This window comes from Malaya genurostris, chromosome 2 (assembly GCF_030247185.1).
Source record: "Malaya genurostris strain Urasoe2022 chromosome 2, Malgen_1.1, whole genome shotgun sequence".
In the NCBI taxonomy this organism is placed as follows: Eukaryota; Metazoa; Arthropoda; class Insecta; order Diptera; family Culicidae; genus Malaya; species Malaya genurostris.
The window spans coordinates 35,506,833-35,531,031 of record NC_080571.1 but is presented as its reverse complement, the minus strand read 5'-3'; the positions used below and the strand labels follow the sequence as shown (position 1 = coordinate 35,531,031).

Genomic DNA, 24,199 nt, shown 5'->3' with positions numbered 1-24,199 from the left:
CATCGAATCTATTCAAAAACAATTTCTTTTATATGCACTTCGTAAATTAAACTGGACAGCATTTCCTCTACCATCATATGAAGCACGCTGCATGCTCATCAATATACAAACACTTAAAGAACGCCGCGACCTTGCAATGCTTTATTTTATCAGCGACATTATTTCTCAACGCATTTAATCACCTTCTTTATTATCGCAACTAAATTTTTATACACCTAGCCGTCAATTACGAACCAGGAAATTATTTTTAGAAAGAAACACTAGAACAAATTATGCAAAATACAGTCCAGTCAATCGAATAATGCGCCATTACAATCAATACTGCGAACATCTTGACCTTACTATGTCAAAAAATCAAATCAAATCTCAGCTTTGTCGTAGAAATAATGCGTAGTATGTAAGTGAACATTGTAAACAATTTATATGTAGTCTACATTTGCTTGACGAAATAAATAAAAAAAAAAAAAATTTGCGACTAGTTTGATCAAAATCAATTTGTCCCGGGTTAGCGGTTCAATGCATAGGGCGCTGGTCTTACAAACCACTTGTCGTATGTTCGAGCCCCGACCTGGAAGGATTCGTAGTGTCAGTAGAATCGTAGCACTAGCCATGCACTGGTTCTGTACACTCTGAATCGGCTGCGAAGTCTGTTGAAACAGAAGGTCAAAATTCCACTACATGAATGTAATACCAAAGCTTTGGCTTGATCAAAATCGGTCTAGCCATCTCTGAGATCTTGACCTCTTAGTTGACAACACACACACGGACATTTGATCAGTTTGTCGAGCTGAAACGATTGGTATATAACACTCGGACCTTCGGGACTCGGAAAATTGTTCTAAAGTTTGAGCGAATTCTATACCTATTCTTTAAATTTATAAAAAGAGGTAAAAAAGGTAAAAAGTTGTAGTAATCACTTTGAAATCGATTTTCTTCTACTCCGAGTTGACTTTTATTTTATAGACAGACGTCTTTTTTGTTTTCTCTCTCTTTCATTTTTTCTTCTAAGTTCCCATCTTGCAATATATCTAGAGACAAAAGTTTATAAAAATCAAAATTTTGTAAATCGATTTCATATTTTCAAACTCAATTTTATTCAGTGAAGAACTTAATAAGGATTTTTTTTGGCCGTTGGTTTTATAACATTTTTTGTAGCATTTGTCGTTTTTTCACTAGAACTATTTGAAAAAAAAAAACTGTTTTAGTCCACTAGTGGTGTAATGATGCCTTTCTCATATCAAACATACTATCATGTATAATACTGTGGTATTCTTCAAAAAGGTTTTTTTTTTATTCTTGAAAGATTACCCGGAATCGGTTTAGTTAACCGTTTACTGATAAAGACTTTCCATGGGGATAGTTGTTTGGCCGATTTAGAATTTTTTCACGTTTTCTGTTTCGTCTCTTTAAGTGATGGTATAAAATTTTGAACACCCTTTACCCTATATATCCGGAACCAGATGTCGGATCCGGATGAAATTCAAGAATTCCGTACAAGACCACAGTACCTTACACTAAAACCTAAGTTTATGAAAATTTGTCAAACCATCGCTGAGAAATGTGAGTGAGATCCATTTGAGAAAATATATACACTATTTCCTGTTCCTCCGGAATCGTAATCTGGGTTCCAGGATAGTCGAAATCAGTTCTTCTGGCCGTCAACTGACAATGACTATCGAATGGAGTAGTTTTGGGGTCTGTCTGAAGATTTTTCTTCGATGTTTGTTTCGCCCCTCTAAGTGATGGTATAAAAGTTTTTACACACTTTACCCTATAATTCCGGAACCGGAAGTCGGATACAGGGTTACCAGATATTCGGATTTTTTTTCAGTATTCTACTGATTTTCAAGCACATTGGTAAAATTTACTGAATTTTATACAGATTTTGCAAAAAATACTGATTTCTTACAGATTTTTAGAGAAGTCTGTTTTTCCATAAAATAATGATAGAGGAGGGTAATCAACCGGTTGGACAATCGGACCGAATCCGGCCGACAAATTTCACTGGGTTAAATCATTGAAAACATGCGCAAGTTGGACTCAGTAGAACTAATTAACTCTTGAGCTTCCAGAATGCACCCAAAGTTTGTAGAACATGTCATAATTTTGAACGATAATAACTCAGTCATTTGTTTCGAGATTGATATAATTCAACAACCAATCGATACGGAAACACTTAAGTTAAACATAAATGGCAACGTTGTTTCAGTATTTCAGTAGCGTACTATTTAAAAAAGAAATTTTCAATTGACCTATGTTTTATCGAGCCAATTACAACATGCCATAATCCTTTAGTCACTTTTGTCACTGGCTGCCTGCGAACGAAACATGTAGTTTGTTTAGTGAATCGGCGACAAAACAGAGTTACATCGATTCGCTCGCTGGATAGTCACTTTTACACGGTGTATGGATGCCATTTTTCGTCTGCTGCACAGCGTGTTCGTTTGAGTGTATTTAATACCGATCAGCTGTTGATTCTCCAGTAACTAGCAAGCCAATTTAGAACTATCGGCGATAGATTTTTCGTACTTAATTTAAAACGCTTGTATCTCGGTGATTTGTTCATGGATTTGTCACATTTAACTTGATTCGAAAGCATTACTTGAATATGGTAACTTAAAAATGAATTGTTTTGTCGATAGGATCGTGTGTATACGGAAAACTTAAATTTCGAGCGAAACGGTGGCTGGATTCAGTTCAAAGTTGTGTTATAAAGATAATCATGAATACTTCTTTTTCATAAGAATGTGCATTTGACGATGACATATTAGTAACTGAAGGTTCTAACTTCCTAAAACTAGATTTAGTTGAATATAATTTAGTAGAAAAACCATGTCTTCTTCTATTGATATATATTTACAAAACCAATCAGTAGAAAAATGTAAAATTATTAGAGACATAGGCGTAATTTTAGACTCAAAACTTACTTTCGTGGAGCATTATAATACATTTGTCGAAAAGCAAATAGTATATTAGGCTTCAATAAACGTTTCAGTCATAAATTTCAAGTCTCTTCAACAATAAAATTATTACATACAACTTATGTCATGCCAATTTTGGTATATTACGCATTACGCATTAGGTATACAGCATAAATTGTTTTTGGATAGATTCGATGCGTTCTTCGTGTACGGAAGTACATGGGCTCTGTACTTCCGTACACGAAGAACGCATCGAATCTATCCAAAAACAATTTCTACTGTATGCGTTTCGTAAACTAAGCTGAACTACATTTCCTCTTCCATCATATAAGGCGCGTTGTATGCTCATAAACTTACACTTACTTTTTTTTTGTAAATTTGGAAAAAATGCCTTCACTGGTTGTTCTGTTAATGGGAGAGTTGGAAAATTGCATTTTAATGTCATCATGATCGGTCGTGTATCGTACACAACCCTGTAATTTTTACGTATTAGAACAAAATTTGTTCAAAGACCAAAAAAAAACACCCTTAAATAAATTACGCAACAATTGATATAAATAACCTTTCTATATGCGAAAAGCAAAAAGATATAATAAATGTAAAATAAGTAATACGGAGTTATACAGATTTTTTCGCCTCTACCACCACTTCGGCACAAGTTGGAATACGGAAATTCAGTGCACACGATCTGGCATCACTGGTCGGATACAGATAAAATTCAGATGTTTCATGAAATACCATGAGACCAGTAATTTGAATTTAAGTTTGTGGAAATCGGTCACACCATGTTTGGGAAAAAATAGTAAACATAATTTGATTTTTTTTTGCAAATTTTACCCTATAATTTCGGAACCAGAAGTCAGATCCAAATCAAATGCAGGAATTTTGTATAAGACCATAAAAATTTTCATTTGAATCTAAGTTTGTACACGGAAAGACCGAAATCGGCATTTTGGCGAAAAAATTAGTTGATTTTCTGATTTTAGTTAGTTATTTTTTGAGACAACTAAAAAAATCTTACTTTTGCTAATTTAGATTTTCTAATTCTCATTCCCTTAATAATAATAAAATATTTGTTGAAATGACTATTTTTTAGTTGAATTCACCAATTAAGCGTGCTGTCATTTCTTAGCTAAGGCACACTTCATTTCCATTCAACTAATTTTTTAGTTGAATTAGAGAAATAAAACGTTATTTTCAACCAACATAAATGGTTGAATTGGCTTCTGCAATTTGCACCTATTTGGCGCCCTGTCACCGAAAAAAAAACGGTAACACCGTAATGACTACTAGCCACTAGATGGCACAATACTACCGAAAATAATTTCAGTCGCGGCTGTCTTTTCTATATTGGCAGGTATAAATACGATGTTGTATTAGAGAAAAAGCAATAAGCGAAACATAAACTTCTTTTTGAAATTTTTTCTTCTAAATCGCTGTTTTCCTCATTCGACTTCTCGAAATCGACTCACTCACTGAAAACTTTGAGCGCACTTTGAGTGCAATATTCGAAACTCACTTCACTGTTCCACGTAAAAACATTATTACGCACAATCGCTTCAAATGCGCACCAATTGTGAATAAATACACTTTCCACTAAGAGTTTATGGCATTTGTACATATCGGTTTAGAAATTTATATATGGATATATTGTAACACATGCGAAAAACATCAAAACAATTTGCAAGCAGTTTCAATAAGACTGTCCTTTTTAGCTTTTTAATGGATTGTTTTACTTTGACACTTCTCATGAGTTTTTGGCTAATAAACTTGTTGATGAAACAAATTTCATTTCTGTTCTTCTTGTGCTGTTCTTCAGCAATGATGGTGATAGATAAATAGAAACAAATTTTCTAATTTTAATAACAAAATTAGTTGTCAATGAGAATTTCGTGTTGTATTGAAATATTGCTGGTTTGTGTCCAGGATATTCGCCAACTAAACACATTCTCTAAAAATAAGAGTTTTTTTCAGCAAAGTAATTTTAACTAATTTCATAGTTATTTTGAAAATTTTGTTGTTAAAATTAACTAATTCAAAAACAGTAATACGAATTAGGCGCAGAGCTAATTTCGGTCGTTTCCTGTAAAAATAGGTTCAGCTATCTACGGAAAAAGTAACATACACACATACGCGCATACACACACAGTCATTTTGCGTACTCGACGAACTGAGTCGAATGTCGTATACCCTCCGGGCCTCGGTTCGAAGGTCGGTTTTCACAGTGATTGTATTACCTTTCTATATGAGAAAGGCATCTTGTATACTTGCTTTATGTGTTAGTGTCATCAGTCTCCACTTTACCACCGGGTATTGGTAGCAGAATTTTTTGATGTGGAACACATCTTTGTTTCATATATAGAGGTGCAAATCAGAAACTCAAGGAAAAATACAAGTAGAAATGTGGTCAGGTTTTAAACACTTACAGCTCAGTATATTTTGTATGAATTATAAATATTATTTCATTATTTGATTGGAAATATTTCTAAGATTCGATTGGAATGTATCAAGCCACAGTATTTTCAATTATAAATTGTCGAAATTTTGATTAGTAGCTAGCAGTATCCTATTTTGTCTGCTAAAAATCTCCAGCATACAAGAGTTCCCTGCCATAGACGACGATTTTGAAGGAGTAAACGATATATCAAAGGGAAACCATCGCTCTGATAGGTCAATCGATGCGAAAGCGAAGCTGTTAAAAACACGCGAATCTATAAATAGAAGCGAAATTATAGCTAACGTTTCAGTCCTACGCGTAGCATACTAGACGTAGGTTGTTGCTAGACAGCAAGACAAAAAGTGCCAAAAAACGATTTGAAGCTTTAATTGGTATACTCTGATCTTGTGTCATGCAAGCTCGGATAAAACTCTATGTTATGTCGTTTCGCCTGAGAAATTGAACTCAATTGATAATAAGAAAAAGTTTATCGCTTTAACTGAAATCGCAGAATGGTAAAGAAAAAACGCTATAAAAATAACTGCTTGCATACAAAACTTGAACACAAGCATAGCGAAGAGAAGCTAAAAATATCGAAATTCGTATAGCAAGTATGTATAAAGATATAATTGCATTTGAGATATTCGTGTAATTTGGTCGGCTATAAAACAAACAATGTCCGGTGTTGGTTCCTAATCAAGATCAATCTAAGCAGACTCTCGCGCAATTGCGGATTCTAAAGTGAGACGATTGATTGGACTGTTTGATTGTAGATCATTCGAAATTTTGGTTGCCTTGTTCCACATCAATGGCTCGAACAACCCCATGGGGCTGATCCTAGTAGTTTTTCTCGGACACGTCAAGTATTCTAAAAATTGCTTTCTTCTAACTGAGCAACAAAAACTATCAACGGTTTGTGTAGAGCATGCTTTGAGTGTGTCCAATGTTCTATAGTATATAAACTCGTTCGAATCCTTTTACTTTATAAATCTGACGAAAAAAATGCATCATCATCGAGTACTCCAATACATTGAAAATGTTATAAATTCATATTTTTTAAATAAGAAATTTTCACTTTAATTCTTCTGATTGGATAGTTTTTGTGATGATGAATTGCCGCAGTTTAGTTCAAGCACCCAATAACAGTTCGCGAAAAGGAATAAAACAGGCGAGCATCACCTCCAACCACAAGATCGGTCATCTAACGGGAATTAAAAAAAAACAGCTCATTTGCTCCACACTTTATCTAAAATGAATCTTCCTTCTCGAGTCGTTCCGTCGAGGAGGGCTTTTAGCACATTTCAAGACATGCATATGAAAATGTACCCATCGCAGATGCCCAAAACGAAAAAAGAGCTTTTCTACAAGCACAAAGAAGTGCTCTTAGGCGTGTGTTGTTTTCAATGTTCCAACGCCCCTCGCTTATTCATAGAAGTGCACATTGAACTTGACGGCTTTTGCAGCATCCCATCGTACTGCTGACGCCTTTCCCACGGTGATGACGACCGGAGCCCCCGCCCCGCGCGATTATGCTGCGAAGCGTGCTTTTGTGAACGGTAAACTACTGCGCGGAGCATTGAAAGAAGAAGAACAAAACAAATCTGTTCTTGAACCTGATGAATCGAGAAATGCCACACAGATTCTTTTTTTTTTGTGTGAAATAGTTGAAATTTTATTACGGTTCCGACGACGGGCCACGTTACGTTACAAAATACCTCGTTGATCAAACATGTTTTTAAAATCTAGTAAACATTGGCTATAGTCTGACACGAATGTAACGACACTGTAACCGCAAGAATGACCCATGGCACCATTAAAATGTGGTTTAATGTCAGATTTGGTGGGCCATAAAAAAGATGGTGAATCGTTCCCGCGGTACATCGTTTGCCTTAGAATGTACCAAGGAAAATAATAGCTGCTTTACGTTTTATCGCAGTATTTTACATGGTTCCTTCGAGCAGTCGATCTTAGAACAAGCCGTGTGAGCCGTGTACGTGTGTTACGGTTGAGTTGCTGAGCGTCGAGGTGAATAATATGTGCTGCTGGTAGACGGTAACAAATAATAAAGTGTAACGTTTAGCATACCACATCGGTTGGAGCACGACAGCAGGCTGTTCACAGGCCACTTTCGGCATTGGCACGCTTCTGGCCCGGCGCAGCTCACCTATCGTTCCGCGTGTGCGCCTGTTCGACTGACACATGGTCTAAGGTTATGTGCATCAATTCAGGAGTAGTTGAGCAGTTCGTGCTCGCGCTTCTCGCAAACGGCCCCCCTTGTTCCCATCAATGGGTTAACTTCATGAACATAATAGTAAAGAATTTTCAACATGCACCAGAGTACAGCCGTTTCCAAATGATGATGGTCGTGGCTTTTAAGACTTGAAGTGGCTCGGAGTGGTGGCTTTTTTTTTGGTGTATGGCTCCCGGCTTAAAAAGTTCAACTCTTGTGCAGTTCGTTTTGCAGTCGATTAAATAAGTGCTTTTTACTGCCAACTAATATAAGCAATTAAGGAAACACCATTCTGGGTGAATTTGCTTCGAACGGTACTATAAGATGTCGCTTTTTACGAGTCTAATCAGAAATTCTTCCAGTGCTGTTCTCAAACTAGACTGGCTACCGAGAACGATTCGATGATTCCGAGTCCAATAAATCCATGGGTTAAACTTAAAACAACAGATTGCTTCTTGTCTTGTTTTGATTTATCAGAATAATAAACTACACTGGCACCGAGGAGACCGTGATTTACGAACATAAAAAAAATCTTATTTTGAAGAACTCAATAAAGTCCACTACTGATCTAAACTGAGCAACGTTAGACATTCTCTTTCATGGCATTCTTGCTACATGTGCAGTCCTTTGGTGTTTTGTCCGCCTTTCAATGCCAGCATATTTGCATACTTGGTTCTGCTTGTCATTCCAGAGTATGTGCTGTTCTCCATTCTCTTCATGAACGCTGAATATTAAGTGCAGAAATCTCGATTATCGATTTTGTCGTGAATACGACTTACTTTACTATGGGGCGCCTTCTCAAAATGCATCCTCTGAGAGAGTGATAAATTTTTGATCTTTTGTTGTATCTAACGAATCAACATATTTTTTGCTACATACCATCGGAAATATGATCACAATTTTATGATAAAATTTTCAAATAATTCAAAATTAAACTTTTCTGAAATGTTTGGTATAAACGAGTATCAAAGAGGATAATTCATAAGGCGCGTTTGCCTTTCTCGTATTTTGAAAGCTTATAGCTCAGTGATCTGTGGAAAGATTTATATAATCTAACTACCAATAGAATCGAAAATTTTCAACTTGAACGTGTATTGCAACAACATTGAAGTTTTTCAATAGTGCACTATTGGAAAACCTGTTTGATGAACCCATGACAGCACCAGCCAATCAGAACGCGAGATGTTTGCATCTATACAAGAGCTTCCATATAAAAGTTGAGTGGTTTATTTTGCCTACCATTTGCTGAGCAACTGTTCCCGAAACAAAACACACGAGAGCAACATCGAGGACCTGTCGTCTCACTGTTTCCCGTTCTGCGAACAGGAAAGGAATTCCAACAAAGCGGTTGTCCGTACACCATTGCCAATAGCAGGTATAAAATGAAATGTGATGTGAGAAATAGCGTCATTTGAGTTAAAGCAGCTACTCTGAACGTACGAGACACCGTCAGCACGATGACGCCGAAAACCGGTATAAAGGCAGCCAAAAAGTCCAGCAAAGCCCATTCAAAGCACTTTTCAGACAATTGTAAGCACTTTTGAGTGCTAAAGATCATTATAAAGAACTAGTTGAATTTTGTCGCTTTCCTACCATTTTCTGAGCAACTGTTTCCGAAACAAGACACAAACGAGAACCATATCAGATCTAAATGCAGATCTTGTTGATTGTGACAATTCAAGGCACTTTTTAGTGCCACAGATTAAGAGTTAATTAAACATTCAATATTTCCTACCAAAAGATTCATCAAGATGGAAGTTAAAATAATTTGTACCGTCACTAACACATTCAATTACGAACGCAATGCGAAAGCGAAAGTGGTGATGTTGAACACATCTTTATACTAGTTTAAGGTAGTGTGAAAATATGCCATGCGAAACAGGGTTACCAGATTAATCTGTATTATTGTTATTATTATCATTTTAATTATTAAAATTACTCTTGCATACCCAAGATCGTCGATACATTTCAGACCAGGCCATTGCAATTGTCTCGTGCTGAAATTTCGAAAAGAATCAGATATCTTCGAACTTCATAGCTTCAATAAAAATAAACTACAAATTTGTCGTACCTAGCCTCCTGTATTAGCAAATTAAAAAGGAATTGTTTGGAATATATAGTTGTAGAATAGTAGCTGTTTAATGTAACTAATCTGTACTTTAATGTAGGTGCATCGTTTCAAACTCTAGTAGTGAAAAAGGGGAAAGCTTGCACAATTCACACAATCAATCAACTAACTGATATTCGGAAAAGTGATGGCAGCGTGCTAGTTTTTTCGTATTCATGACATCCAGTTATGTCTCAGACATTGACCACCCGCCTTTTTTATTGAAAATTCCAGGAAATGAAAAACTACTAATGGAATATGATTTACAAAATTTAGTTTTATTTAATTTTATTTCCCATCCCGGATGCCTCCATCTGCCTTTTCTCTTCACCCACCACCGTCAGAATGTTGAATTTCTGCTCGAAAGTGCAAAACCAGAGCAATCCACGCCACCAGTGTTTTTCAATGAAAAATGCTATTTGTGTGATCGGATTCCGGAACCAAATTATAAATTTGAGCTCCGCATCAGATTTTTTTACTCTCTTTCAAACCAGAATTTAATTGCTCAGTTCAGTTTCAGAATTCAATTCCTAAATTCAGTTTCAGAATTAATTTCCAGACTTCAGAATCTGCATGCTGGAATTGGATTCGGATCATGGGTTCTGGCCATCTGTGCCATTTTTAAAATCTGTGCAGAAAGTTGAAAATCTGTGAAACACAGATTAATCTGTCAACCTGGCATCCCTGAACACGATTGGCATATTGTCGCAAAACTGAAATGTAGAGGCGCTGCTTGTTTAGAGATGAAACTTTCAGCAAGAGCTGTCAAATCGGTAAGGAAATTTTTAATTACTCCACCTATTGGCACATTGTCGCAAAGCTGATTTACCGGTAGCGACACCTGCCAATGAAACATGGAACCAAGAAAAGGAGGATTCTTACGGAAATTTTTATATCGGAATTAGTGATTTGCAACATTTTTATCGTTTATTTGACAGTACAAATAGATATCAGCAATAAAAGTACACTCGGAGTAGAAGAAAATCGATTTCAAAGTAATTACTACTCCTTTTGTTTAGAGTAAACTACGATTAAACATGGAAAATCTTCAGAAATGTGTGAAATTGAGTAAGGTTAGGTTTTTTCGGATCAACATTTTTTAAACAGAAACCAGTGTAATGTTGATTTTTCGAGTGCTAGAATGTATAGCGATCGAGTACTATTTATTTTGGATACTTTATTTGTTATTTCCAGGCATTTGAAATATGGTATCAAACCAAGTTTTATGCTCTATTCTGAATAAACGGTAGATTTCGCACAATGAACTAAGATCAACATTACCACATCAGAGTAAAAACATTTTCTTCAACTTCTACTATGATTTTTCAAATGAATTTGCCCGTTTTCAAAAGAAATCGTGGAAAAGGTGGGGTATTTAGAAATTTTTTTACCGATTTGACAGCTCTTGCTGAAAGTATCATCTCTAAACAAGCAGCGCCTCTACATTTCAGTTTTGCGACAATATGCCAATTGAGAAATCGTCTCATAAAAACGGGCAAATTCATTTGAAAAATCATAGTAGAAATTGAAGAAAAAGTTTTTACTCTGTGGTGGTAATGTTGATCTTAGTTCATTGTGCGAAATCTACCGTTTATTTAGAATGGAGCATTAAACTTGGTTTGCTACCTTATTTCAAATGCCTGGAAATAACAAATAAAGTATCCAAAATAAATAGTACTCGATCGCTATACATTCTAGTACTCGAGAAATCAACATTAAACTGATTTCTGTTCAAAACATGTTGATCCGAAAAAACCTAACCTTACCCAATTTCACACATTTCTGAGATTTTCCATTTTTAATCGTAGTTTACACTAAAAGAAGTAGTAGTAATCGCTTTTAAATCGATTTTCTTCTTCGAGTGTACAATAAAAATATACTGATATCTATTTGTACCATTGAATAAACGATAAAAATGCTGCAAATCACTACTGCCGGTATGAAAATTTCCTAAAGAATTCTCTTTTTCTTGGTTCCATTTTTCATTGGCAGGTGTCGCTACCGGTTATTTCAGCTTTGCGACAATGTGCCAATTGACTTGTAGATTTTGCACACATTCCAAAGAAATCTGATTACACCGACTATGATATGCAGACGGCGCTTCGATCGGTTATTATCGTTGAATTTTGGAGCGGCACAGTCTCAGTTTCAGCCGCTTGAACATTTTTAGTTTTGCGAATCAACATTATTCAATGAATAGCTCTCTCACTACTAAACACACACTTGCCACACCTGCACTATCATCCAAAATAACAGCGTCGACCAAATTTTAACTATATGTATTGAACAACACATTGAAATTAGATTTTTTTTAGGGCAGCACTTAGACACCGCATCGTACTCACAGTGATGCCAACTATCGCTTTTCCTTTGCTACGTATTGCGGTAAATTGACGAAAAATTGACATGCAAAACATTTTTAAAAGCTTGAAACTTACCACCTAACAGCAATTTTTGATTAAAAATTTGTTGCTATTTCGCATGCTAAGTCGGTTTAGAGCATAAATATACATTGAGGTGCTTTGAAACAGCAGAAATCTTTTGGTAACTTAACTTATATCTTCTACCAGAGAATAAATAAAGAGAAAAACTTAATTCAAAAAGATTGCTATATCAATTTTGATAGTGACACAGCTAGTAGACAATTCATTCAAAATTAGGCGAAAGATATCTGCATGATCTTGATTTTTCTATTCTAATGGAAATTCTTCACTACAACCTTGCTTGACTAGAAGCTATCATTTTAACAAGCCATCTAACTACCTCACCGTCAGAGTAGTAAGATCAAGATAGATCAATAATTCAGCGGAAATAATTGGAACTATCAACGCACGGCACAAGATGGACAGTTGATGGTTGGCTCGTTGATGATCACGAGTTATCTACTTCAATTCTGTTGCCACTATTTTCTCGACCATCATCCGATCCACTCGGTTAACTGTCATTATTATTATTATTATTATTATTTTCGTCAGCATCATCATCATCATCATCCTCATCGAACCTCGGTAGGTGTTTATTTTTTTCGATATTAGCGTGAGGAATGTGGTAAATTGCCTGTCCGGGCACGGTAAATTGACCTGTGCCGGGCACGGTAGGATCCAGTAGACTCGACGGTTTATAATTGCTCATTACACCGATCAGACAGCTGTGCGAAGTCGAAGGTGCGCCTTCCAGATCACCCTGATCAACCGCAGCGGTGACGAGTGGCGGGTGTATGTTTGTATTGGTAAATATTATCTCATCCCTCAGCCATACCGCGCCAAGTTTGGGTGTAGTTTTGCTTCAACAAATTTTACGACATATTTATGTATTAATGCTAAATGCCGATCACCGAATCGTTCGCTCAAGGTCACACGTCCCCAGTTCCAAGATTTGGCTTTGAACGCTTCGATAACGTACGAAACCTGATCGACCGTTTTTAAGGTGCCCGGGAGGGACACCTTGAGGTTTGTTATTTTTTTTGTTGCCTGTTGTTTTTGGTTCCCCTCTGTCACGCTCGAAAGGGGCAGTATTTTGAAGGTTTCGACGCTTCACGCTCATTTGGCTGCAACGATGACGGATTCGATGGTGACTTAAGTTCGCTTTTATTCAACTAAACCACTGGAATGGAGACAGGAAGTGTTGTATGCCGGCGTGCCTTCGGTAAATGATTATGGCGCATTGAAAAAGTTATGGTGTGTCACATTGTTGACTAAAGGTGGTGTTTCAGTTACAAATTTAGAAATCGAAGGCAGATGATTGGAATTGTATATTGATAATAAATCGATTTTTGATTCATTTATTTTTTTCGTTTACATCATCAGCATCGCGGTTTATTGCAGCAGAATGAACTTAACTTGTTGCAATTTGAACAGAGCGCATCCACCTACATACATTCTGACAGGCAGGGATGCCAGGTCATTTTTTCAAAAATCTGTGATCAAGCCAAAAACCTGTCTGTGAAAATCTGTGTCCGTTTTCCGTACTATAATAGCAGATCAAAATCAATTTGGTGAGCAAAAAAAAAAAACGGTCCCACTACCAACACGCTCTGTACCTTTTTCCTCAACCGCTCTGTACTTTTTGGTTCTGAACTGTGCTCGATTTAAAAAATCTGTGATTTATTCCAGAATCTGTGAAAATCTGTGATCATTTTCAAATATCTGTAAAAATCTGTGTCATTTTTAAAATCTGTGCAGAAAATTGAAAATCTGTGAAACAAAGATTAATCTGTGAACCCGGCATCCTTGCTGACAGGTAGACAAACACATCCTTCTACAAACTCTAAAAAATCTATACTAAAAGTATAGATCCGATGAATATCCGGAAAAGATAATTTGATCAAATTTTCTGTATGCTGATTTTAGGTGCAATTGCTAGCACTTAATAATTTTTTACATCAATGAAATGAAAACTTCACAACTTTCAAGATTTTTTCTTTTTTGCGATAAATCATGAAAATTATCATTAAAATAAGTATGAAAACTAACTACACCGACAAATATCCATGCAAAAACAAATGCGAATTGATAAAAGAAGGTATCATCTTACTGTTAGGAGGATTAGGAACGTTTTTTCAAAGTTTTCCATCAAGACATTCGTTTCAAAAAATATTCATGAATATTTGAGAAATTTTCTAGGATAGTTTTTAACTAAACATTCGGTGACCGCAAGCTCAGATAAAAACGTTTTACCCAGTTTCACCTTCTGTAATCGTTTAAATTCAAGTGTAAAATATGGACTGTGTCAAAATTAAAGCCAGCAAATTTTTCACAACCTAGGACAGGACCTGACAATTGTTAATTCACTTCGAGAGCCAGTTTCGGACCAACTCGTGATTGGTTGAAATACTTCATTTAATAGAGCTGCAAAAATTAATTACCCAAAAATGTGTTTTAGAAAAAAATACTAAACTGTTTCAGCTAACCGTTTTATTTAAAACAAGCATCTGATCAAAATGAATTCAGAGCTATACACACTTAGAAAAATCTACATCCTAATAGATGCACATAAGAGGAGCGTCGCGATTCTCTTACATTCACAATTCAAAACATGTAAAGATAAGTTTTAGCTGAAGCTTACATCGATACAGACGCAAAATTTATTCTTACATGTTAGTAGATGTAATATTATGTCATTACCAAAGAAATTACGGCATACTTGAGTGACTAAGAGTGTATTTTTGACTGATATAACATTTGTCTAAGTGTTTTCAAATGATAAATAATCGCATGTTATAAGGGGAGAAGCTCTTCAGTGAATAATTATATCTACTGGCAACTTTATTAACTAAAGTATCCAACATGTTAAATTTGAGAAAAATACTTACAAACAGAAGTATCCAAAGATTTGGTGCTATTCTCAAGTACAACCATCGTAATCAATATTCTTGTCCATATAACACTTCGTGATTTCAAACTTTCTCTCTGTATCATCCAGTGATTGTTAAATTTACTCGTATACTTTCCACATTGACAGGACTTAAAAACAAATTGAACTTAAATCTCATTGAAATTAATAATTTTAAAAAGATTATCCTAAAACAATATCAAACTACATTCTTACCGACGATACTGACAACACTTTTTCTACCACACTGCAGTAATATTAATTTCAACAATTTGTACTTGCTTATGTCAATTTCGACCAATCACGAACTGGTCCGAAACTGGCTTTCGAAGTGGATTAACAATTGTCAGTTCCTGTCCTAGCTTTAAACATTATCAAAATTACTTAGTTCTAATCTCACCTCTTGGGTAGCGCAGCAAATGGCAGAAGAGTTGACTGGATTCGTCAATTTAATCTCTTTTGTGATAACTGCGCTGCTCAAGTGGGCAGCGGTGACAAGTTTCAGATTATTATTTTGCGTTGGCCTTATAACGACAGTCAATAGAGAGCACTGTAGTTCAAACGATGATGTTTTCGAATGAAACTGTCAATACAATTGAAGAATCCAACCAACTCTTTTGCGATCGCTGCGCTACCCGAGTGACGAGCTTTGAACTAAGCGATGGTGATAATTTTCAGATTTGCTTAAAGATTCGAACAAAATGCAGGGTTTTTATTTTTTTTCTTATGAATCGAATACTAACATACAAAAACGTGTGAAAATTTGGTAAAAAAATCGATCAGTAACTTTCCGTGGTATGTTTGATTGATATTTATGAAGAAATCCTAACATGAAATACCAAATTCGAAGAAGTGAGGGTGGGTACTGTTTTTTTTTTATCTGGGATATTCTTTGTTTTTTAGGTTGGATTTTGAGATTAATTAATAAATTATGATCAAAAGTTTTATGATTAATCTATTTACTCATTCATACAACTTTTCGGTTGAGTGTTTGAACAGAATGATTTTTCAAGGATAAATTTTTTAAATATTACCATTTAATTCTGTTATAAGTATATCACGTCACTATACAAATTCACTATGTATCTCACGACACTATAAATCTTGTATAATAAACGTCACATCACATATGCACATTTCGAATACAATTTATATTCTTCTTCAGTGTGATAGTTTTGTTTAGTTATTGAAAGAATGCTGCAATGTTGTTCCTTTTATATGAAACGGAAGTAGGTAGATTCCTACAACAGGTATAAAAACCTCGAAAAAATTATCTAATTTGTTTAGGGTAGGGAGAGATTAAGTGTTTTCTATGTTTGTCTGTACCCTGTGTGTAGGTAGTAACTTAAAGAGCCAGAAAGACCTATTTCCTTGGTCTCTGTTTAGTAAAGAAGTGGAATTATGTTTGAAAATTTCTAGACTTTCTGCCGAATCTAATTTCCATGGGTTGGAAATTTGTCTTAAAATTTTTATGTCATTTGTAGTGAAATCATGGTTTTCGGAAAAGGCATGCTCAGCTACTTTCGACTTGAAATGGTGTGATAAACCCCGTTCCAGATCCTTGGATGCTTTCCCTATTTCCGCTATGTGTTCCTTGAAACGGATATCTAATGATCTCTTTGTTTGTCCAATGTATAATTTATCACAATGAGAACATGAAATTTTGTATACCCCCGATATTTTCAATTTGTCAGTAGGATCTTTAGTAGATCCTAGTAAAGTTTTCAACTGGTTGCTAGTACTACTGAACACTAAATCCAAGCCAAAGGGTTTTAATTTTGATTTAAGTGGATATGCCATGTTAGAGTTGAAGTCTACCGATATTCTTTTCAAGGTTTCTGATAGGGGGGTCAAAGTTGTAAGTGATAATTTTTTCAATGATCTTAATTTCTTATCGAGGATTGTTTGGATTGAGCGCTCCGGATATCCATTGAGCTTTCCAATTTCGAAGATAAAATTTTTCTCTTTCACTACCGCATCATCTCTGAGGGGTAATGTTAGCATTCTGTGAAACATATGGTGAATATACCATTCTCACCAACACAAAATGGCAGCATTTCACCATATGTTTCACAGAATGCTAACATTACACCTCAGAGATGATGCGGTAGTGAAAGAGAAAAATTTTATCTTCGAAATTGGAAAGCTCAATGGATATCCGGAGCGCTCAATCCAAACAATCCTCGATAAGAAATTAAAAAACTAAGAATTTTCTAGATTTATGAACAGCAACCAACCTCACTTCTTCGAATTCGAAATTTCATTTTACGATTTCTTAAAAAATATTAATCAAACATACCGCGGAAAATCACTGAAACATTCATGATCAAGTTTTAAATGCTTTTGTATGTTAGTATTTGGTTCAAGAGAGAAAACATTTAACAGCCAGCAAGTTTTTCACATCTTTGAGCCTAGGACTGGACCTGACAATTGTTAATCCAATTTGAGAGCCAGTTTGTGATCGGTTGAAATTGATATAAGCAAGTACACGTTGTTGAAATTAATATTACTGCAGGGTGGTGGAAAAAGTGTTGTCAGTATCTTCGGTAGCAATGTAGTTTGATATTGCATATTTTTTTTTCGGATCATCTTTTTAAAATTAGTAATTTAAATAGGATTTAAGTTCAATTTGTTTTTAGGTCCTGTCAATGTGGAAAGTATACGAGTACAGATTTGCACAGCCGAGTCTCGGCAAAATGTATAACATAATTACTGAGAATCGCCTACCTATCTGGACCTACCTGGAAATAATTAGATATTAATAATTATATTTGCGAAGCAGATAGTTTTCTTATTTCATTTATCTTGTCACGAAATATAGAAAATCTGTTTTCCTTGTTTCAATGTTTTCCAGCTCCACGAGTTATGGCGACGAGGTGCTTTGCAAAATCGAAAAAGACATTAGACGACAAGTGTCTCCCCGAGTTTCAGTGAAAGCAAACACACTGTTCGTAATCTCGGCAAATGGAATTACTGATTTCGGTATGCTTGTTGTTTACTGACAAGTTCAGCATAATATGCCAAACTTCGGCAAAAGTACGAGTTTTACTGAGATATCAGCATATTACTTTAACGGATTTCGGAAAAGAACATGTGCATTACTGAACAATCAGTAAAATGTCGTGTTGCCAATGTACTTCGGCATTTCAAAATGCCGAGCTCGAGAATCACTGTTAAGTGTGTACAAAGAGAAACCCTAAAATCACGAAGTGTGATATGGACGAGAACATTGATTATGCTAGTTGCACTTGAGAATAGCATCATATCTTTGGATACTTCTATTTGTTAGTACCTTATTTAATAGAGCTGCAAAAATTGATTACCCAAAAATGTGTCTTACTACACTGTTTCAACTAAACGTTTTCTTTAAAACAAGCATCTGATCAAAATGAATTCAGAGCTATATTTTTGACTGATATAACATTTGTCTAAGTATTTTCAAATGATAAATAATCGCATGTTATAGGGGAGAACCTTTTCAGAATGAATAATTTAATCTACTGACAACAGTGATCGCGAGGAATGTATTGAACAATCCAATCAGCGTGGTCACCACGAGATAGCGTTATGGTGATTGTTTTGACATATCCCATGTATTTAGAAAAATTTTTGACGAATTTTTCAATTTACTTGAGTTTAAAAGAATGCAGATGGCAAAACCTTACAAATATGGGTAAGAAAAACGATTATTCACGTGTTGTCATCAAATATATGATTTCAAATTGTCCTATACTCTTGACAATCTCGGATGAAATTTGAAATTTTCAGTTCACATACAGATTTGATTTAGATGGTAAAACATGAGTAAATAGACTAGTCATAAAACTTTTGATCATAATTTATCAATTAATCTCAAAATCCAACCCAAAAAACAAAGAATATCCCAGATATGAAAACAGAACCCAACCTCATTTCTTCCAATTTGGTATTTCATGTTACGATTTCTCCATAAATATCAATCAAACATACCACGGAAAGTTACTGAATCATAAATGATCGATTTTTTTACCAAATTTTCATACGTTTTGGTATGTTAGTATTCGAATCGTAAGAAAAAAAATGAAAACCCTGCATTTTGTTCGAATCTTCAAGCAAAATCTGAAAATTATCACCATCGCTTAGTTCAAAGCTCGCCACTCGGGCAGCGCAGCGATCGCAAAAGAGTTGGATGGATTCTTCATAGCAACCGGAATGAGAAAATATATATTTTTCTGGAAAAAGAAGCCAGTTGTCTGGTCCTGTCCTAGCTTTAAACAACGTCTGGAAATTATCAACATTGCTTAGTTCCAATCTCGCCTCTTGGGTAGCGCAGCAATCGTAGAGGAGTTGACTGGATTCGTCAATTCAATCTCTTTTGTGATAACTGCGCAGCCCAAGTGGCCAGCGGTGATAAGTTTCAGGTTATTGGCAAATTGTCGCAAGCTGATTTACCAGTAGCGACACCTGCCAATGATAAATAGAACCAAGAAAAGCAGGATTCTTTCGAAAATTTTCATGTCGGCAGTTGTGATTTGCAACATTTTAATCGTTTATTCAAGAGTACAAATAGACATTAGCAATAAGTACACTCGGAGTAGAAGAAAATCGATTTCAAAGTGATTACTACTACTTTTTTTTAGTGTAAACTACGATTAAACATGGAAAATCTTCAGAAATGTGTGATATTGGGTAAGGTTAGGTTTTTTCGGATCAACATTTTTTTAAAGAGAAACCAGTTTAACGTTGATTTCTCGAGTACTAGATTGTATAGCGATCGAATATTATTTATTTCGGATACTTTATTTGTTATTTCCAGGCATTTGAAAAAGGGTATCAAACCAAGTTTAATGCTCTATTCTAAATAAACGATAGATTTCGCACAATGAACTAAGATCAACATTACCACATCAGAGGAAAAACTTTTTCTTCCACTTCTACTATGATTTTTCAAATGAATTTGCCCGTTACCATAAGAAATCGTTGAAAAGGTGGAGTAATAAAAAATTTTCCTACCGATTTGACAGCTCTTGCTGAAAGTATCATCTCTAAACAAGCAGCGCTTCTAGATTTCAGTTTTGCGACAATATGCCAATTGCCAAAAGGTTTCAAATTCTCGGTTAATTTTTCAAAAGGGCGTATAAGCAAGTGACAGTTTCTCTTTGTTTACCTTCTCTTCTATTAATTACCAAGCAGTTTAAACGTTTATCACTCAACTCTTTGCATGGAATGATACCCGAAACTTTCGACTTTCAAACAGAATAGTGATATCAAAGAAAAACTTTTTAATCACATCACAATAATCGAAAGAGAGAGTGATTAAAGAGAAACTGTCACTTGCTTATACGCCCTAATGAAAAATCAACCGAGAATTATTATTCTGTACTTTCTTCAGCGCTGCCAACTATACCGTTTTATAGATATTTATACCAATTTTTGTATTCGATACAGGAATACAGATATACTCTCATAATACCAATTCAATTTTCATACATATTAATACCGATTTTCAATTTTTGTGTTTGGTTCCATAGGGGTAAACCAGGTAAACCTTTGTTTTGCTCGCATCCTGCTAGTATTGCTAGTATCCTCACTGAATTGCTTTTTGATTTTGCGAGATAGATATTGTACAGATTGGCACATTGTCGCAAAATTGAATTATCAATAGCGACACCTGCCAATGATAAATGGAACCAACGAAAGGAGTGTTCTTCCGCAAATTTTGATATCGGCCTTAGTGATTTGCAAAGATTTTTTCATTTGTTACAAAAGTACAAATAGATATCAGCAATACAAGCAAACTCAGAGTAGAAGAAAATCGATTTCAAAGTGATTACTCCTACTCGTTTTAGAGTAAACTACGATTAAACATGGAAAATCTTCAGAAATGTGTGAAATTGGGATACTTTGTTTGTTATTTCCGGGCAATTGAAAAATGGTATTCAACCAAGTATAATGCTTCATTCTAAATAAACGTTAGTTTTCGCACAATAACTTTTACTTCTACAATGGTTTTTCAAATGAATTTACCCGGTTTTATAAGAAATCGTTGAAAAGGTGGAGTAATTGAAAATTTTCTTGACGATTTGACAGCTCTTGCTGAAGATATATTTTTCATAGAAAATTCACGAATTTCAAAAAATTCCACTAAATCGGTCAAATGAAATTCGTTAATTTTCCATGAAAAGCGTGAAAAGGTTTTCCAAAAATGTTTCCGAATGTGATCTTTGTGGCCAGCATAAGGTTTTTTTGGAAAAAAAATTTTATTTCATCGAATTATTTTTTCAAATAATTGTGAGAAATTACAAAAAAGCTCATTTTTTCAGTTCTATTTTTGATAAGACTCGGAAAATCCTCCGAATTTCCCAGCCATTTTTACCCTGTAGATAGATAAAAGTATTTCAAAAGTCTGTATGTTTTTGGTTTTGTCAAATTTTTCAAAATTTCCATCGAAAATTTCCTAAAACCACCCGCGCGCATGGTACTTGGACGATGGCCTTAAACTAGCAGCGCCTCTACATTTCAGTTTTTCTTTGCAACATCATTGTGTCAATTGGCAACCTAACGCAAAATTATACTTTGAACTTTTCTTAGGATGACAATAGAATTTTACACAGGCTCTTATAGAAAACTCAAATAATTTCAATTATATTGTAAATTTCTTCGATCTATTACAAGAACTGTTCATTTAAAAATGTAAGAAAATAAATTTTCTTTTATTTCGTGTAATAATTTTTGATTTTATAAGATGATATGTTGACTAAAAAGCTATTTCTCATTCTAATATCACTTATCTGAATAAGTTTGCGCATCTGGACGATCTTTCACGAGGCATTTCATAATGTACGCGATGAATAAAACCATTTGAAAATGATCAATAACAATTTCTTACAGGCTGAAATCAGAACTGAAATAACTGATGAATGAATATTTTGCATGACCAAATAAAATTGTAAATAATTTATAAATGATTTGACAAGTGGAAATTTGTTTTCTCTTGTATTTTGATATAAAACACTTGCAATCCTCATCCTCACACACCTACACCTCTAATTGTGAAACACAATGTTAGATCGTCCATAAAAAAACACTTCAATCGATTTATGGTATCGAATTTACTCAGGCATACATTTTAGAAGGTGCAAAATGAAGAAATGTTGATTTCCATCACACAGCATTCATGTTTAATGGTGACGATAACGACAAACAGTCGAATGTTACTTATTTTTTAACTACTTTCTTCACACGAAGACGCCTCCAGCGGTACAGAAACCAACTAAATCTATGAAAGCATTGACTAGAGCGTCCTACAGCGGAACAGCTCTCAGTTTTCAAATTGGCTTATTGACCGCTCGTAACATCACTCCTCCGGCTTGTTCGATGTTCATATTGTGCAAGTATCCATGTAATGAGTCACATCGCACTCTCGAACGGAATGAGGCAGAACCAAACTTGACTGCCTGCACTTACCACTGCAACGCTTCTTGATTCGGAACAAAGATGTCGCTCTCGAGCGGTGTCATTCAATCATTAATGAACGAACGCACGCAAGCCTGAGGCTCGAAGCGACTTGAAATTAACCAGCACTAATTAAATTTTTGCAACTACTCAGGAGTCTACACTACAAGAGAGGGATCGCTGAAAACTTACAAAAGTAGATTCAATTAAATTTAGTTGAAAATTATATATTTATCAATCGTTATTCAACGTCCAGTCTCATATTTATGGCATTGAAAACTGAGACTTAATTATAATCGAGTTCATTTTAGGAACTTGATCATTAATTCAAGGTAACTAACGCATTGTTGGATTCCGATTTCGTTTCAATTTGATATCACGTTCGGTTCAATATAGAATCTTTTGAATCTAGATGGAGCTACAGATCTTCTGTCACCCTTTCCGGGAAATGTAACGCAGCGAAACAGTGAATAACAAACCGATTGCGCTTCGCTTTGATTGACTTTTAATGAAGGTATTGTGTGCTCGACTATAGATTCACATAAAATAAGACAGATGAACTGGAAACAATGATCTTCTAATGACGATAATCGTGAGTTAGTAGCGCGCTGGGAATTCAAATCTGGCTAACTTGTTTGATGACCATTGAAATTCATATTCCTCATCCATCAGTCATTGTCAGTGAAAAATGCCAACCTTGAAATTGAAGCTGTGGAACCTACTTGATCCATTGATCGATTTCCTACCGATGAATTTGAAATCCTAATACGCTAATAATATTTACACGTTACTCAAAAATATCCTCTTTTCAACTATAACAATCTCCCATTCTTCTAACCTCGCAGGTTTTTCCGCTGGCCCAACAGCATGGAGGCCCAGACGGCTCTGGTTCTGACGATCCAGTTGATTGCACTCTTTTCGATCGCCGGTGCACTGCTGCTCTATCTACTGTGTAAGGTTCGTGGAACCCGCGATGATGGCAACGGCTCACAGAAGGGATCGATCCTGGTGACGTGCGCGGATACCGCCCTTGGGTTACAGGTTTACCGGTCGTCAAATATCCAAACATTTTCGGTACTAATCACAGTTGTTTTGTTCTCTTTTTCCCTTTTAGATCTGCACCTTTTTCGCTAGCAAAGGACATCGGGTGTTTGCCGGTATGAAGGATCCCATGGAGTCCCTTCCGGCTAAGCTTTTGAGGGGATGGATGAAAATGCGCGAAAGCTCGGATACTCCGGTTGCCGGTTCGGTGGTACCGCTTCGGATGGACGTCACTCGAGAGGACATACTACGGGAGGCGGCCGAAGCCATGGGCATTCATCTGAATGCTGGTGAGCGGGGTATTTTGGCCGTGATCAACACCGCTGGATCGGTGTATCGTGGCCGGATTGATTCGCAGGATTCGTTACAATGGGAAAACATGTTCAAGAACAATGTCATGGGATGTTTAAGAACGGCTCGGGCCTTCATTGGACTGCTGAGACCGACGCGTGGTCGGTTGATCTTGCTAGGATCTGGCAATGAAGACGATGGTTTGACAGTATTTACGGCTACCAGAAACGCAGTTCAGGGCTGTGCTGATGCACTACGAAAGGAACTGAAACCGTACGGAGTTAGTGTGGTAACGCTGGATTCTCGAGGAGTCCCTGCTGAGGCTCTGTTCAAGGCTCCCATACCGTACAGTACGTGTCTGTACTTCAAAAACAGTTTAAACCTACTGACATTATATTTTTTTTTTT

The 24,199-nt window shown here is 35.7% G+C and overlaps 1 protein-coding gene across 6 annotated transcripts in view; it reads left to right on the top strand.

Moving 5' to 3' along the window:
- Positions 1 to 24,199, top strand: part of LOC131433188 (uncharacterized) — a 132,827-nt gene that overhangs the window by 108,062 nt on the left and 566 nt on the right. For all 6 annotated transcript variants that reach the window (XM_058600077.1, XM_058600080.1, XM_058600078.1 and 3 more), the window contains 2 exons: positions 23,306 to 23,501; positions 23,575 to 24,142. In XM_058600077.1, the coding sequence (XP_058456060.1) occupies positions 23,328 to 23,501; positions 23,575 to 24,142 (742 nt within the window). In that variant the 5' untranslated portion in view covers positions 23,306 to 23,327. The remainder of the gene's footprint in view (positions 1 to 23,305; positions 23,502 to 23,574; positions 24,143 to 24,199) is intronic.